Genomic DNA, 17,702 nt, shown 5'->3' on the forward strand with positions numbered 1-17,702 from the left:
TGGAGATGGATACATTATCTCTTTATCTATCGAACACAACTTATTCAATTCCACACTGTCACAGGTCTGTCCACCCCAAGCACTACTTCAAAATATATATAACATATACACATACGCATGCATACATACATATTTAGGCAGTGACCTGCAGTCAGGGTAGGCAAGGTAGGCAGTGCCTACCCAAGAATGAATTAATATTTTGATTATTTGTTTTAATTATAATATAATCATAAATTATGTATTTTTCAATTTCCGATAGCCTACAGTACCTATAAGTTTGAAAGTGTCAGCATTTTGTGCTTTTCATAGCCCAAGTTACTAAACAGCGTTATTTCCTTTTTTTTTTTTTTTTTTTTTTTTTTTTTTTTTTTTTTTTTTTTTTTTTTTTTTTTTTTTCTCTTGTCTGCACATTCTGTCGAAGGTTAACACTACAAGAAGTGCAATCTTTTAACAGCAATGCATATTTTGTTATTGCAATTAAATAAATTTATTTATTTCATTGCATAATTGTGACCATCACCAGCCCTCCCTAGGGAAGGGTAAGAAATACTTTATTAAAGGGAGGATGTAAAAAAAGAGAGGGCAGTGTTACACCAAGGTGAGGGGTTGGAGAGGGGTGGGGAAGTTAACAGGGAAGAGGAATACAAGATAGGAAATGGAATGGGTGGGGAGTAGTCGATAGATTTCAAGTGATGCGATGTGAAATTGTGGTTGTGTATATTGTGCTTATTGTTGAGTTATCAAGCCAGTTTGGTGACCAGTGTGCGGCTTAGGAATAATGGTGGTGGCTGTGAGCAGAGGAAGAAGTTAGTGGAAATTCCATAGAACAGGTATTTGGGAACAACGTGTCTGTGGTTGAGCCCAGTATGAGTGTTATCCCACAGCCCAAGGCCAGTGCATCCATGACAAATGTATTTCCAAGAACCGCCACTGCAAAACCCACGAGCCGCCCCCGGGCCCCGGAAGCAGCCAGGCCAGCAGCAAGAGCGGGAGACCCGGGGGCCCCCGGCGACCACCACACGGCCAAGCAGCCCCCCGAACGCCCCCAAGATCCCAAACCGAGAGGCACCATCGCCCCCCCCATACACACCCGAGAAAGCCCCAAGGAGCCAAGGACCCAGCGCACCACGCCACCAATCCAACCCCCAACCCCCAGACCCCCCACCCCATCCCCCCCACCCCCCCCCACACCCCCGCGCCCAACCCCCCGAGGGGAGGGCCCAGAGAGCTCCCCGCCCGAGACCCCAGCGGAGGAGCCAAAGCCCACGCCCAGCAGACGACCAGAGCCACGCCGAACGGGCAGCCGGCGGGCACCCGCCGCCGGGCCCAGAGCCAGCAGGGACCCGACCCCAGGCCAGAGGGACCCGGAATGAACGCAGCACCAGGAGCAGCCCGCCCAGGGAGGACGACCACACCCCAAGCCGCATAAGGCACCAGGGGGCCGCCGGGAGTCTCCCCGTCGGCCCCCAGGCACCCCAACCTAGCCCCCCATGGCGCCCCAAATCACCTATTGTTGATGTCGCCCGCGCCACGGGCTTTAGTTTTTTTAATTATTTATTTATTTTATTTTTTTAAAAGCCAGGGCCCCCTCCAAGGGCCAAGCCAGACCGCCTTGTGCATCCCCAGCACCCTGCCTCACGGGGCACTGCCCAAGCAGGGGCCGTACCATTAGGTACGCAAGGGCGCGGCACGCGGCACCCGCCCCGAAAGACCCCCGCCAGGACCGGCCCGGCCAGCCAGCCAATCACCCCGGGCCCCAGGAGCACCCCCCGGGACCAGGACCCCCCAAGGGCAAGTCCCCGGGCCAAGCCCCCCGGGACGCACCCCCCACCCCCGCCCAGGACCCGGCCACAGCCCAGCAGGACCGCACAGCCCCGGACAGCCCAAGGCCAGCAGCCCAGGGCCCGCCGCCCCCCGGGCAGCGCCAGCCACGGAGCAGCGCCACCCACCGGCCCGCGAGCAACCGGCGATCCCCACCGCGGGGACGGAGGCACCCCAAAGGCACACATCAAGTGCGGAACCGCAGCCCCGAGCCAAACAGCGTTATTTCCTAACCGCTGTAAGGCAGGAGGAGGCCACACCCCTTCTCAAAAGCACATGGCTGCTCTGCCTTTGTTCTCATAGCGTGTTTTTATGTGTTTGTGCATGCGCAGTTAGTTCCCCAAGATGACAATCATTTACGTAATTTGACTTTGTTGTAATTTGCGCTATACAAATAAAGTTGAATTGAATTGAATTGAACTGAATTGAATTAACACTTCCCAGCAGAAACAAATGAAATTGTCATTGGTTTTGACATTGGTGGTCTCGATTTGGAACGCCCTGCCTATCCTACCCTAGTGCTCAAGGCACGTCACTGTATTTAGGTTAGTTATTTCTAGTGAAAATATGAATGATTACAAGCATGTGTTTCTAAGAGTGTCAATGTTTACATTGGCAATACTGCTTATTCGTGTCTATAAATGTGACTTTTAATGTTTGTCAAAAGTTATTGTCTTTATTGTACTTCTGAATTGGTTAATACCAGTGTTAATTTTGTCGACTAAATATTTTTGTCAACTGCATTTTTTAATTGACAGTATCTAACAATGGCTAATGCTTGTCTAATCATTATATATGTTTGTATTTCTCTTATATATTTTCTGCCGCTTGGCCCAGGCCACAATGCAAATGGGAATTGGTTCTCAATGTTTTACCTGCTTAAATAAAGGTACAATTAAATAATAATAATAATAATACAACTGTAATTGTAAATATTGCTCTTAGGTCCACTTTAGGTCTCTTTAGCGATAACGAAAAACAATGGAAAACCAGAGACAGAATAATAAGAAAAAGAACTATATATTTTTTTTAAATTTCCTCTTTCCTTTTTTACTTCGTAGCCCAGGAGGCATTTATGTGCAAGTCCGTACCCTGAATATGGCCCGGACGTAGTGTGTCATGAGGTAGTTGTTGATATCCAGGGGCAAGGTCAGCTGGGGGTCAACCTGAACCTTTGGAGCCTGGACAACCGCCAAGCAGTCAGAGTGCAACTCTTCACCTCCTGTGACACACACACACACACACACACACACACACACACACACACACACCAATCATCACAGTGGCGGTTGCTGAGCCTTTCCAAACATGATTAAACATTGCAGTGTTGTATCAGTGTGTCTCTGTACCTGCGGCTGCCTGTAGGAGGACTGCCAGCTCAGCAGGGATAGGCAGGGTTGTCACATTCACCACTTCTCTATTTACTCGATCCTGCTCACACACACACACACACACACGCACGCACGCACGCACACACACACACACACACACACGCACACGCACACGCACACACACACACACACACACACACACACACACACACACACACACACGAGTGATATATCTTCATCAGTACTCCTCCACTGTCGCTGGCTGCTTCCCTCACCTCCTCTGCCTTCCTCGCAGGCTCCACCACTGTCTGACAGGAAGATAACAGCATTAAACTTCACACATTTGTTCTTTGCCTTTGCTGAGACACATTCTGTAAATGTTGAAGGCAGTTTTTCCATGCATTTAGGCGAAGGCGGTGTGTTTGCCTACCCTCATGTAACGCTGACGGTTGACAATCAGCTGCACTGTTGAGCGAAACTTGATGAGGTACTTCCTCCTCAAAGCAAACTTTTTCCTGTTTAGGGTCAAAAGATTATAGAGATGTGTGACTATTAAAAATTTGAGGGAATTATTTTGTTACACTGGTGTTAAAGGAATTATACATATTACTCTCATGTCAGTCAATCAGATGAAGCAGCCAGAGGAGGGACTGGTTATCATTTCAGCTCAGATTTTATGATGGGTCATTTCCTTTAACTCCTGGGTTCCAGCCCTGGGGTGGACACTTGGGTCCTTTCTGTGTGGAGTTTGCATGTTCTCTCCGTGCTTACGTATGTTTCCTCAGGGTACTCCAGCTTCCTCCCGCAATCCAAAAAACATCACTGTTATGTCTCTAAATTGTCCATAAGAGTGAGTGTGAATGTGAGTTGTGTGTCTGTGTTGCCCTATATTGGACTGGTGCTCTGTCTAGGGTGTACCCTGCCTAAGAAGAGATAGGAGATAAGCAATAGCAGAGCCACGCAGGAGCAAGAGGGTCAGACAATGGATGGATGGATGGATTTCATAAAATTCTACGAGGAATATGTCAATAAAGAATAGATTTTACCTTTTGGCAAATTCCTCTTTGTTGACCTTCTCCACAATAAAATACATTTTCAATTTTCTTACGTTTCTGAGTTTTCTCAGACGAGATGTGTAAGAGAATTCTGTCACCTTTGATGGATGAGCTGTGGCTGAATTCTTTACACTCCTCATATCAAGGGAAGTAGGTTGACAGTGATGGAGATTGACCGATTTGGCTCCATAAAACCAAACAATGAAAGCCTCAATCGACAAATCCTATTGCCTCAAGAAACACTTTTTGTGTTTCGTGAAGAATTGACCTAAAAAATTTAGAAAATAAAATAAAGTACAAACTGAATGGGATGAAATGTTTAAAAAGTAAATGCTTCCTGCTTTCTGCTGACTTGCCACTAGGGGGGAAATTTAAAAAAAAAAATGCCTTGATTATGGGTGTTACTCCTGATGCAGTAAGACACGCCTAGTCAGGCAGCCGGTCAACGCTGGCAGTGACAGACCGCAGCCTGCTCAACTACTACACACAATACACAGCCCACAAGCATAAGCACACAGTTCCACAGACGCTATATTACTCACACGCAGTCCCTGCTCTACTCCTACCATGAGCCTCAGAACACAGCGGCTTCACACACACACACACACACACACACACACACACACACACACACACACACACACACACACACACACACACACACACACACGCACACGCACACGCACACGCACGCACACACACGCACACATAAAGACACACACAGCAGCGAGAAGTACATGCACGTTCGCGCACACGCAGAGACAGACGGGGATACACACACTATGTCAATACATACACACATAGCTTGATGAACCCCCTGATTAGACCAGAATCAGCTCTTTATAGAAGCACAGAGTCACAAACGTCACCGCAGAAGAAATAGTTTCTCATTAAAACTGTCAATCAATGCTCACTGAGAGCTGTGATTGGAGGAAACCCTCCTCCCTCCTCCTAGTTTTTATAGTCAAAATTGATGACGCCCAATAATCCAAATAATCCGTCTCAGCCAATAGAAAAATCAATTGTTATAGCCAGTGTTCAACCCTGAGAGGGCAGTGACTGACATTTTACAACTAAATACGCAAAATCTAAACACTTTTACTAAAATGTTAAAAGTTGAACACGGATCAATCAACTGCACTACTTATTACCCAAATACATACTGTATGTATTCAGGAGAAAAAAAGTGGGTTTGGGGTTCATTTACTCTTTAAGTATAATAACAGAACCCAATGTACATTCTTTTAAGCTTTGTGTGTGAACTTATTTCCTGACCTTGTAAAATGGAAGTGAATTACGTTGGTAATTCTGTGTTCTACTGTAATCTTTTGTCTGCTATGGTATAAGAAATCCCCATCTCAATGCGACTGATTGGTTTGTTTGTGCAATAATGTGGCCAAACTCTGATGAATTTACTTCTCCATCCTAAAACCTTATAACACAAATTCCTGTTACGGTGATGTCATCAGAAGGCATCGCTAACATCCATTAAAAAGTGGCCTATTCAACAGGTCAGTGCAGCCAACATTTCGAGAAAAGTTGACCCACAGGGATAAAAAGTATGGTATCATCTTATTTACAGTAAGCTGTTGCATCTGATTATATTTAAAAATAAACCTGCAGTAAAGATAATGATAAAGTGTTGCAGCGTTAAAGTCGATTAATAGTTTTATCTGGTTGGTCTTTAGTAATTTATAGTGTTTTTAGCTCCAGATGTAAGTCAAATTTAAAATGTAAATAATTAAACTAATGTAGGCTGAGAAACACTGAATACAAAAACGTTCATCATAACAAAAAGCATTTCTACAAATAATGCAGAGAACATAAAATGCGTTTATTGAGACATGATTGTCAGCTAAATGCTACAATGATTAAAGAGAGGTGAAGGTACACCTGTGTTAATGATTAAAAAACTGCATAATTTATTTCCCCACAAATTGTTTGCTATAACAAATATTATTCTTAAAACCTTGCAAAATTTCCCATCACATTTAAAAAAAAGCTGCATGGACCTGAGGGTGCTCGCTTAGAATGGGAAACCTTTTATTTTATTTTTGTCCATTTTCTTTGATTATTTACATGTAATAACTACAGCCTCACTATTGGAGTCACTTGCATTAGCTGTAATAAATGTTCCGGCAGCGTTTCTTACCTTGCAATGTAGCCTCGGCAGCACGCTTCAAACAGAACCATACGGTGCCGGAACTTTTTGAATTTCTTTCTCACAAAAATCATGCGCGTGTATCTCTGCAGGGTCATGGCGGCGACGTTAAGCAGGCGGTCTCGTTTTCCCTCCAACAGCTGATACAATTCCTCTTTCAGGAAAATCTAAGACATAACAGCACACGCCAGCCTGAATCCAACAGAATCACTTACGAATGTGTGATGCTTTGAGCACACGTGTGAGCATTACTGAGCGGGATCACCTTACTGACTCCCAGCTGATAGGAGCTGCTCTTGACCGGAGCCAGCCTGTGGAGCATGATGACACAGTTTTCACCGTCTGCAGGTGGAGGATCCTTCAGGCACAGCAGGGCTTTATACCTGGTTCCACATGGAGCAGTTTAGATCATTTGGAGCCAATATCTACCATAATCAAAGCAACTCACGCCTCACTACAAACTCTTTTGAGTGCTGGATGATACTTGAAGGAAATCAGGGAGCTCTAGTATGAAGCTAATTGGCATTGTGGGTAATTGATGCCCAATATTTGCCTGTCTCCTATAGTTTAGGATGGAATCTAATTGACTGTGGGCTCTGACATAGCTCTTTACTGCGATGCTGTGGGGCAAAATATTCTTGCAGTGAGAGGTGCTGTGAGAACAATTGGATTTTGTAGCTTTTGTACTGCAGGAGATGAAAAGTAGCAGATGGCTCTTTTCAGCATGAGAAAATTAGCGTGTGGATCCTTTTCCCTCTGACAAAAAGCTACAATTCAAGCATTTAGACAAGTTAAAATACTATTTGATAAGAACTGCTGTGATAATTCTTGTTAGAAACAGGGAGATGGTTTTAATTGGAGTCAACGTGTCACTTCAAATGTGAAGATGAGTTTGTGACAAACCTTTTAAGGAAGTTTTGAAAGGGCAGTCTGATTGGATAACCGTCCTTCCGGATGCAAATAGTCTCCATAATACCAGAGTATTGCAACTGAGTGTTGACCAGCTCCTTGTCAAACACTCCAGGCTCCTTAACAGACAAAGTCAGTGCACTATTCGTATCAAACAGGATTGATGTGACAACAAATGATAAGTCAAATAGGTCAACAAACACAAAGAGCACACACGAAGAGACACAAATAAAACACTGCAAACTTACAAACACATTTCATCATGAAACAAATACCTTATGATGGTTTGGCTTTATGCATCGGATAAAATAAGGGTTGCACCTGTTACAGACATGCAGACAGGGGATGGGTGATAGATGGATGGATTAGATCATGATCCTCCTGCAAAGCTCTGTATCAATTTGATTGTAGTTATTGCAAGATGAATGCTCACTTTTTCTTTTCTTCATTTTTTTTTTTTTTTGTTTTAGTAATTTTCTTTTTTTTTTTTTTACTTTAGTCAACTCTGTCATCATTGGGTGATGTGAGTCAAACTGAAGCCTTTATCTACGTGTAGAAAATGGTTGTCCACAGACCAACAATGCTTTCAAGACTTGAATACAATAATCAGTCGTCAGGTTGGAACATTATTACAACAGGACAATATATTGCCTTGTTATGGACTGGCTCCCTTTACAGAATGTACTTTTTAGTGCTGGAGGTAGGCACCAGCAGACCCTCGCGACCCAGAACAGGAACATATGGGTCAGACCATAAATAAATAAAAAATATGACATTATTTTACTTTTTCAAAATATGGTATCATGTCGATCTCAGGAAGCCAATATCACATATCATATTGTGAACTCAGTGTATCATCCCAGCCCTATAGTCCTCAGGTGTTCTGCATGCACAGCCCTTTCCCGGAAACCCCCAAAATAAACGTGCTATAGACCGGAGACCCCCACTGTACCTGAAGGCAGTTGAACAAAGACATGAACATTCAAGAGGAGTCATGTGGAGACAGGGCCATCTATAAGCTTTTTGGGACAAAATGTAGGTCCATTGTTCTATGAATCTGTGATAACCACATTTATATACTTATCTGAATATAATCCACCCTATAAGCTTATTATTATTTGCGCCATAGTATAAAGTCATCCTAAAGATGTAAATCCTTGTTTTAATAAGAAATAAAATGAAAAAGTGATTTAAAAAAACAAATTGGTTAAAAGTTCCAAATAAAAGATTCTGATTCTTATTCTGATAAAAGTGGCCAAAAAAGGACAGAAAAAGTGTTAAAAAGGATTCAAAGCGTCAATATTGGCTGAAAGAAATTGGCAGAAAAAAGTAGGACCAATTATTTTAAATTGCCAAATAATGGGCATGACAAATTTTGAATGTGGTTAAATTAGCAAAAAAAAGCATGAAATATGGTGAAAAGATGTTTAAAATGACAATAATGGGTCAACATGTGCAGCATTAGTTAGGAAGAGTGGTGGAAAGGGTTTATAATAGCCAAAAATGTCTTGAAAGTAGAAAGAATGTGCAGAAAAGGCATTGCAATTTCATGGAGAAATTGCAGAAATGGGAGTAATGTTGCAAAAATGCTTATAAATAGGGTAAAATATGAAATAGAAATGGCATAAAGATAAGCAAAAATGGGCTCAAATTGTTCAAAAAATGATCTTAGTTTCTTAAAGGCATCTGGCAACACCCTTCCAGTGTCTTGCGACCACAAATGGGGTTCCAACACCAAGGTTGAGAACCCCTGCTGTATAACGCTATATGATTTGACATGCATGGTTTTCGGACAGTGGGAGGAAACTACAGTACCTAAAGAAAACACTGAGGAATAGAATAGTAAGGAATGGACAGGCTGGTGCACAGCAGAAAAATGCCTGTCACTGCTTCCAGTTATCTGACTCATATTTCATATTCAATTGTCTACTTGTCTCTTTTATAACTCAGCAATGTCCCTTTGAACTCTTCCAGTATGACTCACTATGATTTTACTTCAGCACAGACTGGTGCATCGTCGTCATTAAGGAGGGGAGAACACAGTTAGCCTGAGATTGGCAGATGGCAATGATAAAGGTATTAATAATATATGGTAGCATCCTGAGACCTCTGTTTGTGTTAAGTTAAATGAGTGATGTTTGTTGAAACCTTTCCATCTTTTCCAGAAGTTCCTGCAGGCTGCTCTGAAACTTGGCGCTGACTGTGTTGGCCTGGTAACGTCGAGCTGTGGTGCTTTGTCGCAAGTTCGACCGCTGAAGCATCACGAACTCTGAGTGCTTTAGGAAGAGACCCGAAACCATCTGTGCACACATGTATGCACACAGAAGACCAAAACACACAACATGAAGCCAGATTAAAAAAAAAAAAGAATAATTTCTCAGTAAAACAATGACAGCTGAGCAGTTGTGTCTCTTACTCGATTCTTGCTCTGGATGAAGAGGTCCAAAACATCCTGGCGAACCATGTCAAAGTTCTTATCCAAGAACTTGTGCACCTGCAGCACAATTGGAATACAAATAGAAAGTGTCATGCCACATGACCTCACAGGTTACATGATATACAGCCCTCCACCATGATGGAAGAACAAGCCAACGCAGGAAACGTTTTAGCGAAGCAGAGAGCCCACAGTGATGTTAAACTTTTGTGCTGTGTTTGGGTGTTCTAACACGGCTGGAACTGGAGTACACAAGTCTTTCTTCAGGAAATTAAATTAAATTAAATAAATTGTTTTATTTGCATTGATCCAAGTGTGCAGATCTATTTTTCACACAAATTTATGTCATCAATAAAATAGCTCATATTCTGAAAAACCAGCATTGCACACTCATAATACAGATTAATGATGAAAAAATAGCCTTCTTACCCTGGATTTAACCACATGGAGTCCATTATGAATAAAAGCAGCTACTTCACAAATCCAGCCACAAACAAACTGGTTGTAAGCATTCATTAGCGCCAATCAGACCCAGTTTCTCCTTGTACCAACTTCAGCTTCTGGTAGAGTGTCAACATAATCCGTGGCCTCCGACATATTTAGGCCGAACGGAGACGATCTTTGGCAATCGTTGAGCACATGAGCTGCTTTCAATAAGTTAGAAAATAACTATTATAAGTAAGCACACCCACACAGGTGCATCTGTATAGGACCATCATCTTCCAAGATGGCGCTAGGTCAATGTGCCGTGATGTCAGCCGCAAAGGTCTATTGGTACGGTTACCGAAGTACACGTACGTAGCGTCTTAGAGTTAGAGTTAGGGTGAGGTTATAACCCTATATCGTAACAATTTTTAGGGTTAGGTTAAGGGTATGGTTTAGTCTTAGTCATGTGACCAAACTGGGCAATTACTGACTTATACGGATAGAATGTCGATATATTGATACGGCAACCGTACAGATAGCCACTGCCAAACAAATATTAGATATCAAGTAGAGGAAAGAGGAACATGTGATTGGACTTTAAAACAGTATTTAACCAGGAGCTTTACATCTTCTGTGTAAAAGACAGCGTGAGGCCTATTAAAGACTGCCAGAAAGGCCAATAAATGAGCATTTATCATCGGCATCATAGGCATTTCTAAACACTATCACCAATAATATTTTCAAAGCATTTAAATGACACATCTTAAACTTTGATCAGCTTTAAAATAAATCAATAGATGGATTAAAAATCTACAATTAATCATTTTTTTTGGAACTTACCAATCATTTAGAAGACTCATAAAGCATTAATCGCTAGCCAATGCCTTCTTGATTAATCACTTTAGTCAAAACATTAGTGTTCCTAATTAAATTCAGTTTATTAATGGGTTTTATTACAATCCAACAAGAGAGTGTGGAAGATAAAACATATTGAATAATACAGTAGAAATGAAGTAATATGAGCTTGACATTAGAAAAAAAATAATCATAATAATAATATAGTTAAATGTGAATGTAAATAAATATAATAATAGAAAAGGAGTACCTGATAGGTGACCTTCCCGGCGTAGTGTTTCAGGGTGAACTCTGGCTGTGGCATTTTTGGCCTGGTATAGAGCAGGTTGTTTCCATGGTGATAGTGGCACTTCTGAAGAAAGGTGTGGTCTGTTGCCTAGCAATGTGATTTAAGATGTAAATGGCAGGAGATGCACTGGACGAAATGTGTAGCACACAGACACATGTTGCATGTGTGAAACTGTGTCCATATTTCACTGGGATCATCAGAGGTTTTATCACACGTTTATCTCAACACTAGATCTTTACATGAGGAGCTCAGAGCGGCACGGTGGCAGCAGGTCGGCAATTAAGTGAGCAAGTGCACTGGCTTTGTATTGATTGGATCAGGCTACGGCACAACGTTCTGGGTTTATGAGAAATCCATAAGTGAGATTTCTTTTTAGTAACTCAATTTCTTTCTAATCTGTGGTATGAAGAATTTTAGTGATGATTTATTTTCTGCTTCTGTCTTTTCAGAGAGTTCCCAGCTGTAGTAACAGCTCAAAAGTTTCTAGTAATGTAATCTAACTTTATTTTAAGCGTACTTTCACTTTCATCAGTCAGTCTAAGACTTGTGTCAAACTAAAGGCCCGAGGGCCACATTCGGCCCGCCGGAGAAAGCAAAAATGACTGAAAAAACATGAATCATTATGTAAACCAGTGGTTCTCAAACTTTTTTGGCTCAAGTACCCCTTTCTCCTATTTCTCAATCTAAGTACCCCCTTTGTCAGACTACAACATTGGAGCATAATGATGGAATGAATAAGTGATAACACACAATTTTAAGAATTAAAGATTGCCCCCTGAATAGATTTATTTTTATGTTTTTTTATAATTTCTTGTCATCTCCCACCTGGCGTAGGACCAAGACTGACTATTTTCAGTTCTTCTTCAAATCAAAATGATTTCTATCATCATTATTATGATTATCATTTTAACTAATAAACATTATAAGACCCCATATTTTTTTGTTAATTTTCCACTTTCTCTCTTTCAAGTACCCCCTGTAGTGCCATTGCGTACCCCCATTTGAGAAACACTGGTGTAAATTACCAAATCCAGCATTTTTTCTCAAATGATTCCACAAAGCCTCCCCAAATTAAAGCAAGACTAAGTAACTTTTTCACCATAATAAATCCTTCTCGTAGTCCCTGTGAGGGTAATACACATGTTTATGAGGTGATTGGGGGGTCTTTCATCACCCCCTGCTGTCTCTGGCCAGAAAACCAGGCACACACACACTCACAACCCAGCGCTCCATCAGGCAGCACACACACACAAATATCCATCCATCCATCCACCCATCCATCCATTTTCAGACCTGCTTTGTCAGCAAACAAACACATCACACACATTTCCACACTCCATTCCGTATTACTCCCACATCATTCATTTATTTGACTTGTCTCTTTTCCTCATACTGTTCACATTGTCACATGGGACTATATGTGTGAAAGCACCCTTAGTGTCAATGTTGTATTAGAATTTTTCAGTGATTGGTTGCTATCGTCTTGGGAGAACAAAGGTGAGCATGTAGCTGTGGGAAGTGAGGAATGTTTACATCAGTGAGATAACTAAAGGGACCTTTAGGGGGAGCGCTAAGCGCAAGTTACTAAGTTCTGCTTTAAATGAAAATTGTTCAAAAAAATAAATACATAAAAGAATATTTAAGTGTAACGCATTGCTTAGATATTGTTGATGCCTTCCTTACTTTTTGTCTAATTTATAACAGGAAGTGCAAACTTGGGCACATCAATGTTGAAATTGTTCGTTTTCCCGCCTAAAACCTGTGCCCCACTTGCGATCGAACTGGTCCATATTTGGCCCTTGAACTAAAATTAGTTTTACACCCCTGGTTTAAGATAATCAGATTTTACATGAAGTTTTGGATACGGGATGTACTGCCACCGAACCAGGAATCACAGGCAAAATCTACCTATTTACATATATCCTGGTAAAGGTACTGAGTGAACTTGGCTTTAGAGAATAAAGTCAGATATGCATACCTGAGGGAAACCACACTGATCATCCAATATACGCAAAATCCCATGAGGCTTCGCTGCAATGAGGTCCAGACAAGCCTGGTTGTGGCTAAAGGGCTGCTGCTGCCACATTATCTGCTCCCGCATGTACTCCTCCTACACAACACAAGTCAGTACAACAACAGGAAAGTTCACCAGGCTGCATCAGACAAAACTTTCGTAACTCACTGATGTTGGTTTTGGTTTTCACATTTTGCTCACTTTCTCAAAAACTTAAATGCATCAAAGCAGAAAGATAAACAATGATGAGAACTCTGTATTATGACATTTTCAGGGTGCACAGCTTTGTCTGCGAAACCAGTAAACCTGTTGGATAGCTCATATGTTCGGAGAAAGAACATGCATGACCTCTTTAAAATTATAATATTAATGAAAATAAAATAAAAAATGTATTACTTTATGAAATAATTCCATTAATTAGTAGAATCAGAATTATATATAAAGAGCTTGTAAATTCATCCATTTCCATTGAATGTACGGTTTTTCAAGCAACTACACAAGTTATGTTGTCACGCCGGCATTTGGACGGTGGAATTAATCTGTTGTAACTCCACAGGTACTCACTACACTCAAAGGGCAAGGTTTGTAGAGGATTTAAAGCTCAAACCACTAAAAGTACCGACGCTAGGAGGTATAAATAAATAAAATGTCAGTTTGTTTCCAATATCTACTCTCTTACGTTTGATTTACCACATCAAAATAAAATATGTTTATATCCACTTTCATTACTGCCTCTCAGGTTAAACTGCATCACAAAGGAACAAAACTGTTAAAATGATATATACGTAATTAAATCTAATCACAGTGGTGGTATTTTGCCCCGGCTTCTATCTGAGTTTTAAGTTTCTGTTTAGAGAGGGCAGCTTTCCCTTGAGTCCCTTGAAAAGTTGACCGTGTGACACTTGAGGAAGGTTTTTCTGTCATTTTGTGTTAAGTTTGACTATGAATGAAATAGATTTTTAATGTGACACATCTGTTAAAACTCATCCCACCACTTAGCTGTCAGTTATGGTTTCCCTCTTATAGTGTGTTTACAATAACTTATACATAATGCATTCCTCGAGAAAGAAATGTTTCCTATGTATCTATGTTGTATATGCATCCACCCTCATTAAAGAAATCCCATTATTTCCATGTGCATAAGAAAACAGGAGCTAAAAATGTGAGAAAACTGTATCATATTCAATTCCTGACCTGCTCCTCCTGGAAGACGACTTTATTAAAGAAGAACTGTAAGTTTTCATTGGCGTAGTTGATGCACAGCTGCTCAAAGCTGTTAACCTGTAGCTCCTGGAGGGTAAATAGAGCCTTTGGGGTTTAGACAGCACAGACATTACAATAATTTGACATCATTAAGAAAAAGTGTTCTTTATTGTCACCTCAAACCCATATATGTCCAGTATGGAGATAGAATGGGCTTCCATGCGAGGGTAGACACGGCTGTTGATGCGCTCCATCAACCAACCAAACAGCAGAGAATACAGGATCTTGGCAACGGCGTCTCTATAAAAACACCCACAATGAGGTTTCTATGGAAACAGAAATAGTGGGTTCCTATGGAAACGGAGGACATCTGAAGCATCTCTCCCCCAGCCCTGACTTTCTTTGTCCTGTACCAAAGATTGGATGAGAATATCAAAAGTGCTTCCTTCCCTTTAGTCTATTCGGCTGCTATGATTTTAGAAAAAGAGGCAAGAAGAACTGAGAACATGAGTTCTTTAAAAATGACTGCGAGATAGACTTTTACTTCAGGTATTTTCATGTAAAGCTTGATACTTCCTAGCAACTTTGTTCTCTGACTCACCTGGCATCCACAGCACTCTCCACCGTCAGTGGAGTATATATCTTCTCACGTGCAGCATCCTGGAGGAGGTAAAATAAAAATAAAGTGATCATGACCCATGTTTCCTATTACAATTTCTATTCTTGTTAATAATATTTTACACTATTTCTGTTTTTTTGCTTTTCACAAGCAGTATTAGAAACACTTATTCAGAGATGATGAGTAGCATTTAGTTAAATTATTGAATATGAGCACAACGATTGCACATATTAGTGGTGCTGAATAAATTCTGCTCACTGTCAGTTTGAAGATGACAGACTTTTGCAGGCTTTCAGGGGAGACCTGCAGCAGCTCAGAAATCACCCTGATCTCCTGTGTGCTCACCACCGATGCCACCTCCTGACCTTCAGCCTGCACAAAACACGCACATACACATTATCACACTTATAGCCTCATCCATCAACATCCTTATTACCATTCAGCCATGAAACCAAAATATTTGTGTAGCCTATCTATACGATTGTGTGTGCGATTGTGTGCGAGTGTGTATTATGGTGCTTTACACCAGTGATTCTCAACTGATCCCACCCTGGGACCCACATTTTGACACGGACATTAAATTGCGACCCACTTATTTATTATTTTTTTTTAGAATTCAGCCAACAAAATTAAGTTTTTCAAAAATAGCTGTTGAAAACACACATACATAATATTTTTTCCAACATAAATCTACATATTTTCCTGTGTAACATGCATTTCACAGCATGCCTATCAAAAGAAAATTTTATTCAAAATAAAATACAACATGAGAGGAATTAAGCATTTATTTAATTTTAACCAGCTGTCCGCGACCCACCCAGTACAGGTCCGTGACCCACTTTTGGGTCCCGACCCACCAGTTGAGAATCACTGCTTTACACAACCACAATAACCCTGTAAGCCAAAATAGCCAAACCTGGGAGATGCCAGTGAGAGGTCACAGAGGAGGGTCAGCACCGGGGCAGCATTCAAACGTGTCGAGGACCACGACTATCTCCAGTGTGTAAGCAGTGATGTGGTCGCGAAGGGAAAGTAAAGCAGAACTAAGTAACTTGCGCTTAGCGCTTCCCCTAAAGGTTCCTTTTGGTTATATCACTGTTGTAAACACTCCGCACCCCCCGCCGCCTGCCCCACCCCACAGCTACATGATCTCCCAAGACGGTATCAAGCGATCACTGAAAAATCCTAATACAATAGTGACACTAAGGGTGCTTTCACACAGATAGTCCCATGTGACCATGTGAACGGTATGAGGAAGAGAGACAAGTAAAATAAATGAATGATGTGGGAGTAATACGGAATGGAGAGTGGAAATGTGTGTGATGTGTTTGATTCTGTGCTGACAAAGCGGCTCTGAAAATGGATGGATGGATGAATGAATGGATGGATAGTTGTGTGTGTGCTGCCTGATGGAGCGCTGGGTAGTGAGTGCATGCCTGTTGCAGCGACAACAGTAAGTGATTGCTGTGTGTTGCTGCTGAGCTGTCACTGCATGGAGTTGCTCCGTTCCTCAGAAAAAGGTCGTTTCTACCTTTTTTTTGCTGGCTCCGCCATGATATAAGTTTGAGAAAAGTGAAATTGTAGACAACCGTGTGCAGCCACAGGGCTGGTCATAATCTAGGATTAGTGTGTATTGGGCTGCTGTAAAGCAGTACGTGTTGCCACTGGGTCGGAGGTAGGGAAAGTTGCAAGTGCTGTTTTCTGGCCAGAGACAGCAGGGAGAGATGAAAGACCCCACAATCACCCCATAAACACTTGTATTACCCTCACAGGGACTACGAGAAGGATTTAGGTGAAGGTGAAAAAGTTACTTAGTTCTGCTTTAAAGCTGCTAGGGATGATAGTTTTTTCAGATAACAACATAGTGTAGGCCTCATTGATTTGATAAATAGACTGTAATTTGAATGAAAAAATATGCAAAAGGTTTGCCGCTTGAGAGTTTGTTTTGATCTCAACTACAAACACTATTTTATTGACATTGTTGGTAAAGTAATGCACATTGCATTGTGGGATGTGGAGTTCCATAGCAGTGTTTTTACCATGATTCCTTACTTTTACAGTGGAGATCAAGACAAACGTTCATACGGCAATTTCAACCATTTCCATATTTTTTTTAGTATATATATTATTGATATTGAGGCCTACACTATACTGTATATTTATCTATAGTAGTGGTCCCCAAACTTTTTTAGCTCAAGACCCCATTTTGCTATGTTTTTTTTTCTGAAATTACTTTTAGTTTTACTGTATTACAAATACAGAGTAGCCAGTGCCAGCTTATTATTATTATTATTATTATTATTATTATTAACTAGATTTATACTCAACAAACTGAAAGTATAGAATACAGCTGTTGAAGATTGTGTGTTGTTTTATTTAAAAAAAAAAAAAAAAAAAAAAAGTGTTTCTAATTAGTATTTTTTTCATTCAATTACTAGGCATTTCAGGCGACCCCATTTAAACCTAAGGCAAGCCCAGATGGAGTCCCGACCCCAAGGTTGAAAAACACTGATTTATAGTGAAGTGCCTGACGCAGACCATTGTGGACCAGGTTAACCCAGATCTGAGCCAACAAACATGGTTAA

The 17,702-nt window shown here is 41.2% G+C and overlaps 1 protein-coding gene across 10 annotated transcripts in view; it reads right to left on the reverse strand.

Moving 5' to 3' along the window:
- Positions 1-17,702, reverse strand: part of myo15ab (myosin XVAb) — a 97,747-nt gene that overhangs the window by 51,563 nt on the left and 28,482 nt on the right. For 9 of the 10 annotated variants that reach the window (XR_003674115.1, XM_028447424.1, XM_028447493.1 and 6 more), the window contains 16 exons: positions 15,376-15,489; positions 15,100-15,158; positions 14,675-14,798; positions 14,490-14,585; positions 13,260-13,391; positions 11,243-11,368; positions 9,694-9,771; positions 9,426-9,577; positions 7,553-7,598; positions 7,272-7,396; positions 6,634-6,751; positions 6,360-6,535; positions 3,583-3,667; positions 3,428-3,460; positions 3,171-3,252; positions 2,913-3,043 (listed from right to left, as the gene is read on the reverse strand). Coding sequence is in view for 9 of the 10 variants with exons in the window: in XM_028447424.1 (XP_028303225.1) it covers positions 2,913-3,043; positions 3,171-3,252; positions 3,428-3,460; positions 3,583-3,667; positions 6,360-6,535; positions 6,634-6,751; positions 7,272-7,396; positions 7,553-7,598; positions 9,426-9,577; positions 9,694-9,771; positions 11,243-11,368; positions 13,260-13,391; positions 14,490-14,585; positions 14,675-14,798; positions 15,100-15,158; positions 15,376-15,489 (1,677 nt within the window). In the remaining variant the exon portion in view is untranslated. The remainder of the gene's footprint in view (positions 1-2,912; positions 3,044-3,170; positions 3,253-3,427; positions 3,461-3,582; positions 3,668-6,359; positions 6,536-6,633; positions 6,752-7,271; positions 7,397-7,552; positions 7,599-9,425; positions 9,578-9,693; positions 9,772-11,242; positions 11,369-13,259; positions 13,392-14,489; positions 14,586-14,674; positions 14,799-15,099; positions 15,159-15,375; positions 15,490-17,702) is intronic. The other variant, XM_028447480.1, reaches the window with a different exon arrangement.

The sequence above is a fragment of the Gouania willdenowi genome, chromosome 1 (assembly GCF_900634775.1).
Source record: "Gouania willdenowi chromosome 1, fGouWil2.1, whole genome shotgun sequence".
NCBI classification, from domain to species: Eukaryota; Metazoa; Chordata; class Actinopteri; order Blenniiformes; family Gobiesocidae; genus Gouania; species Gouania willdenowi.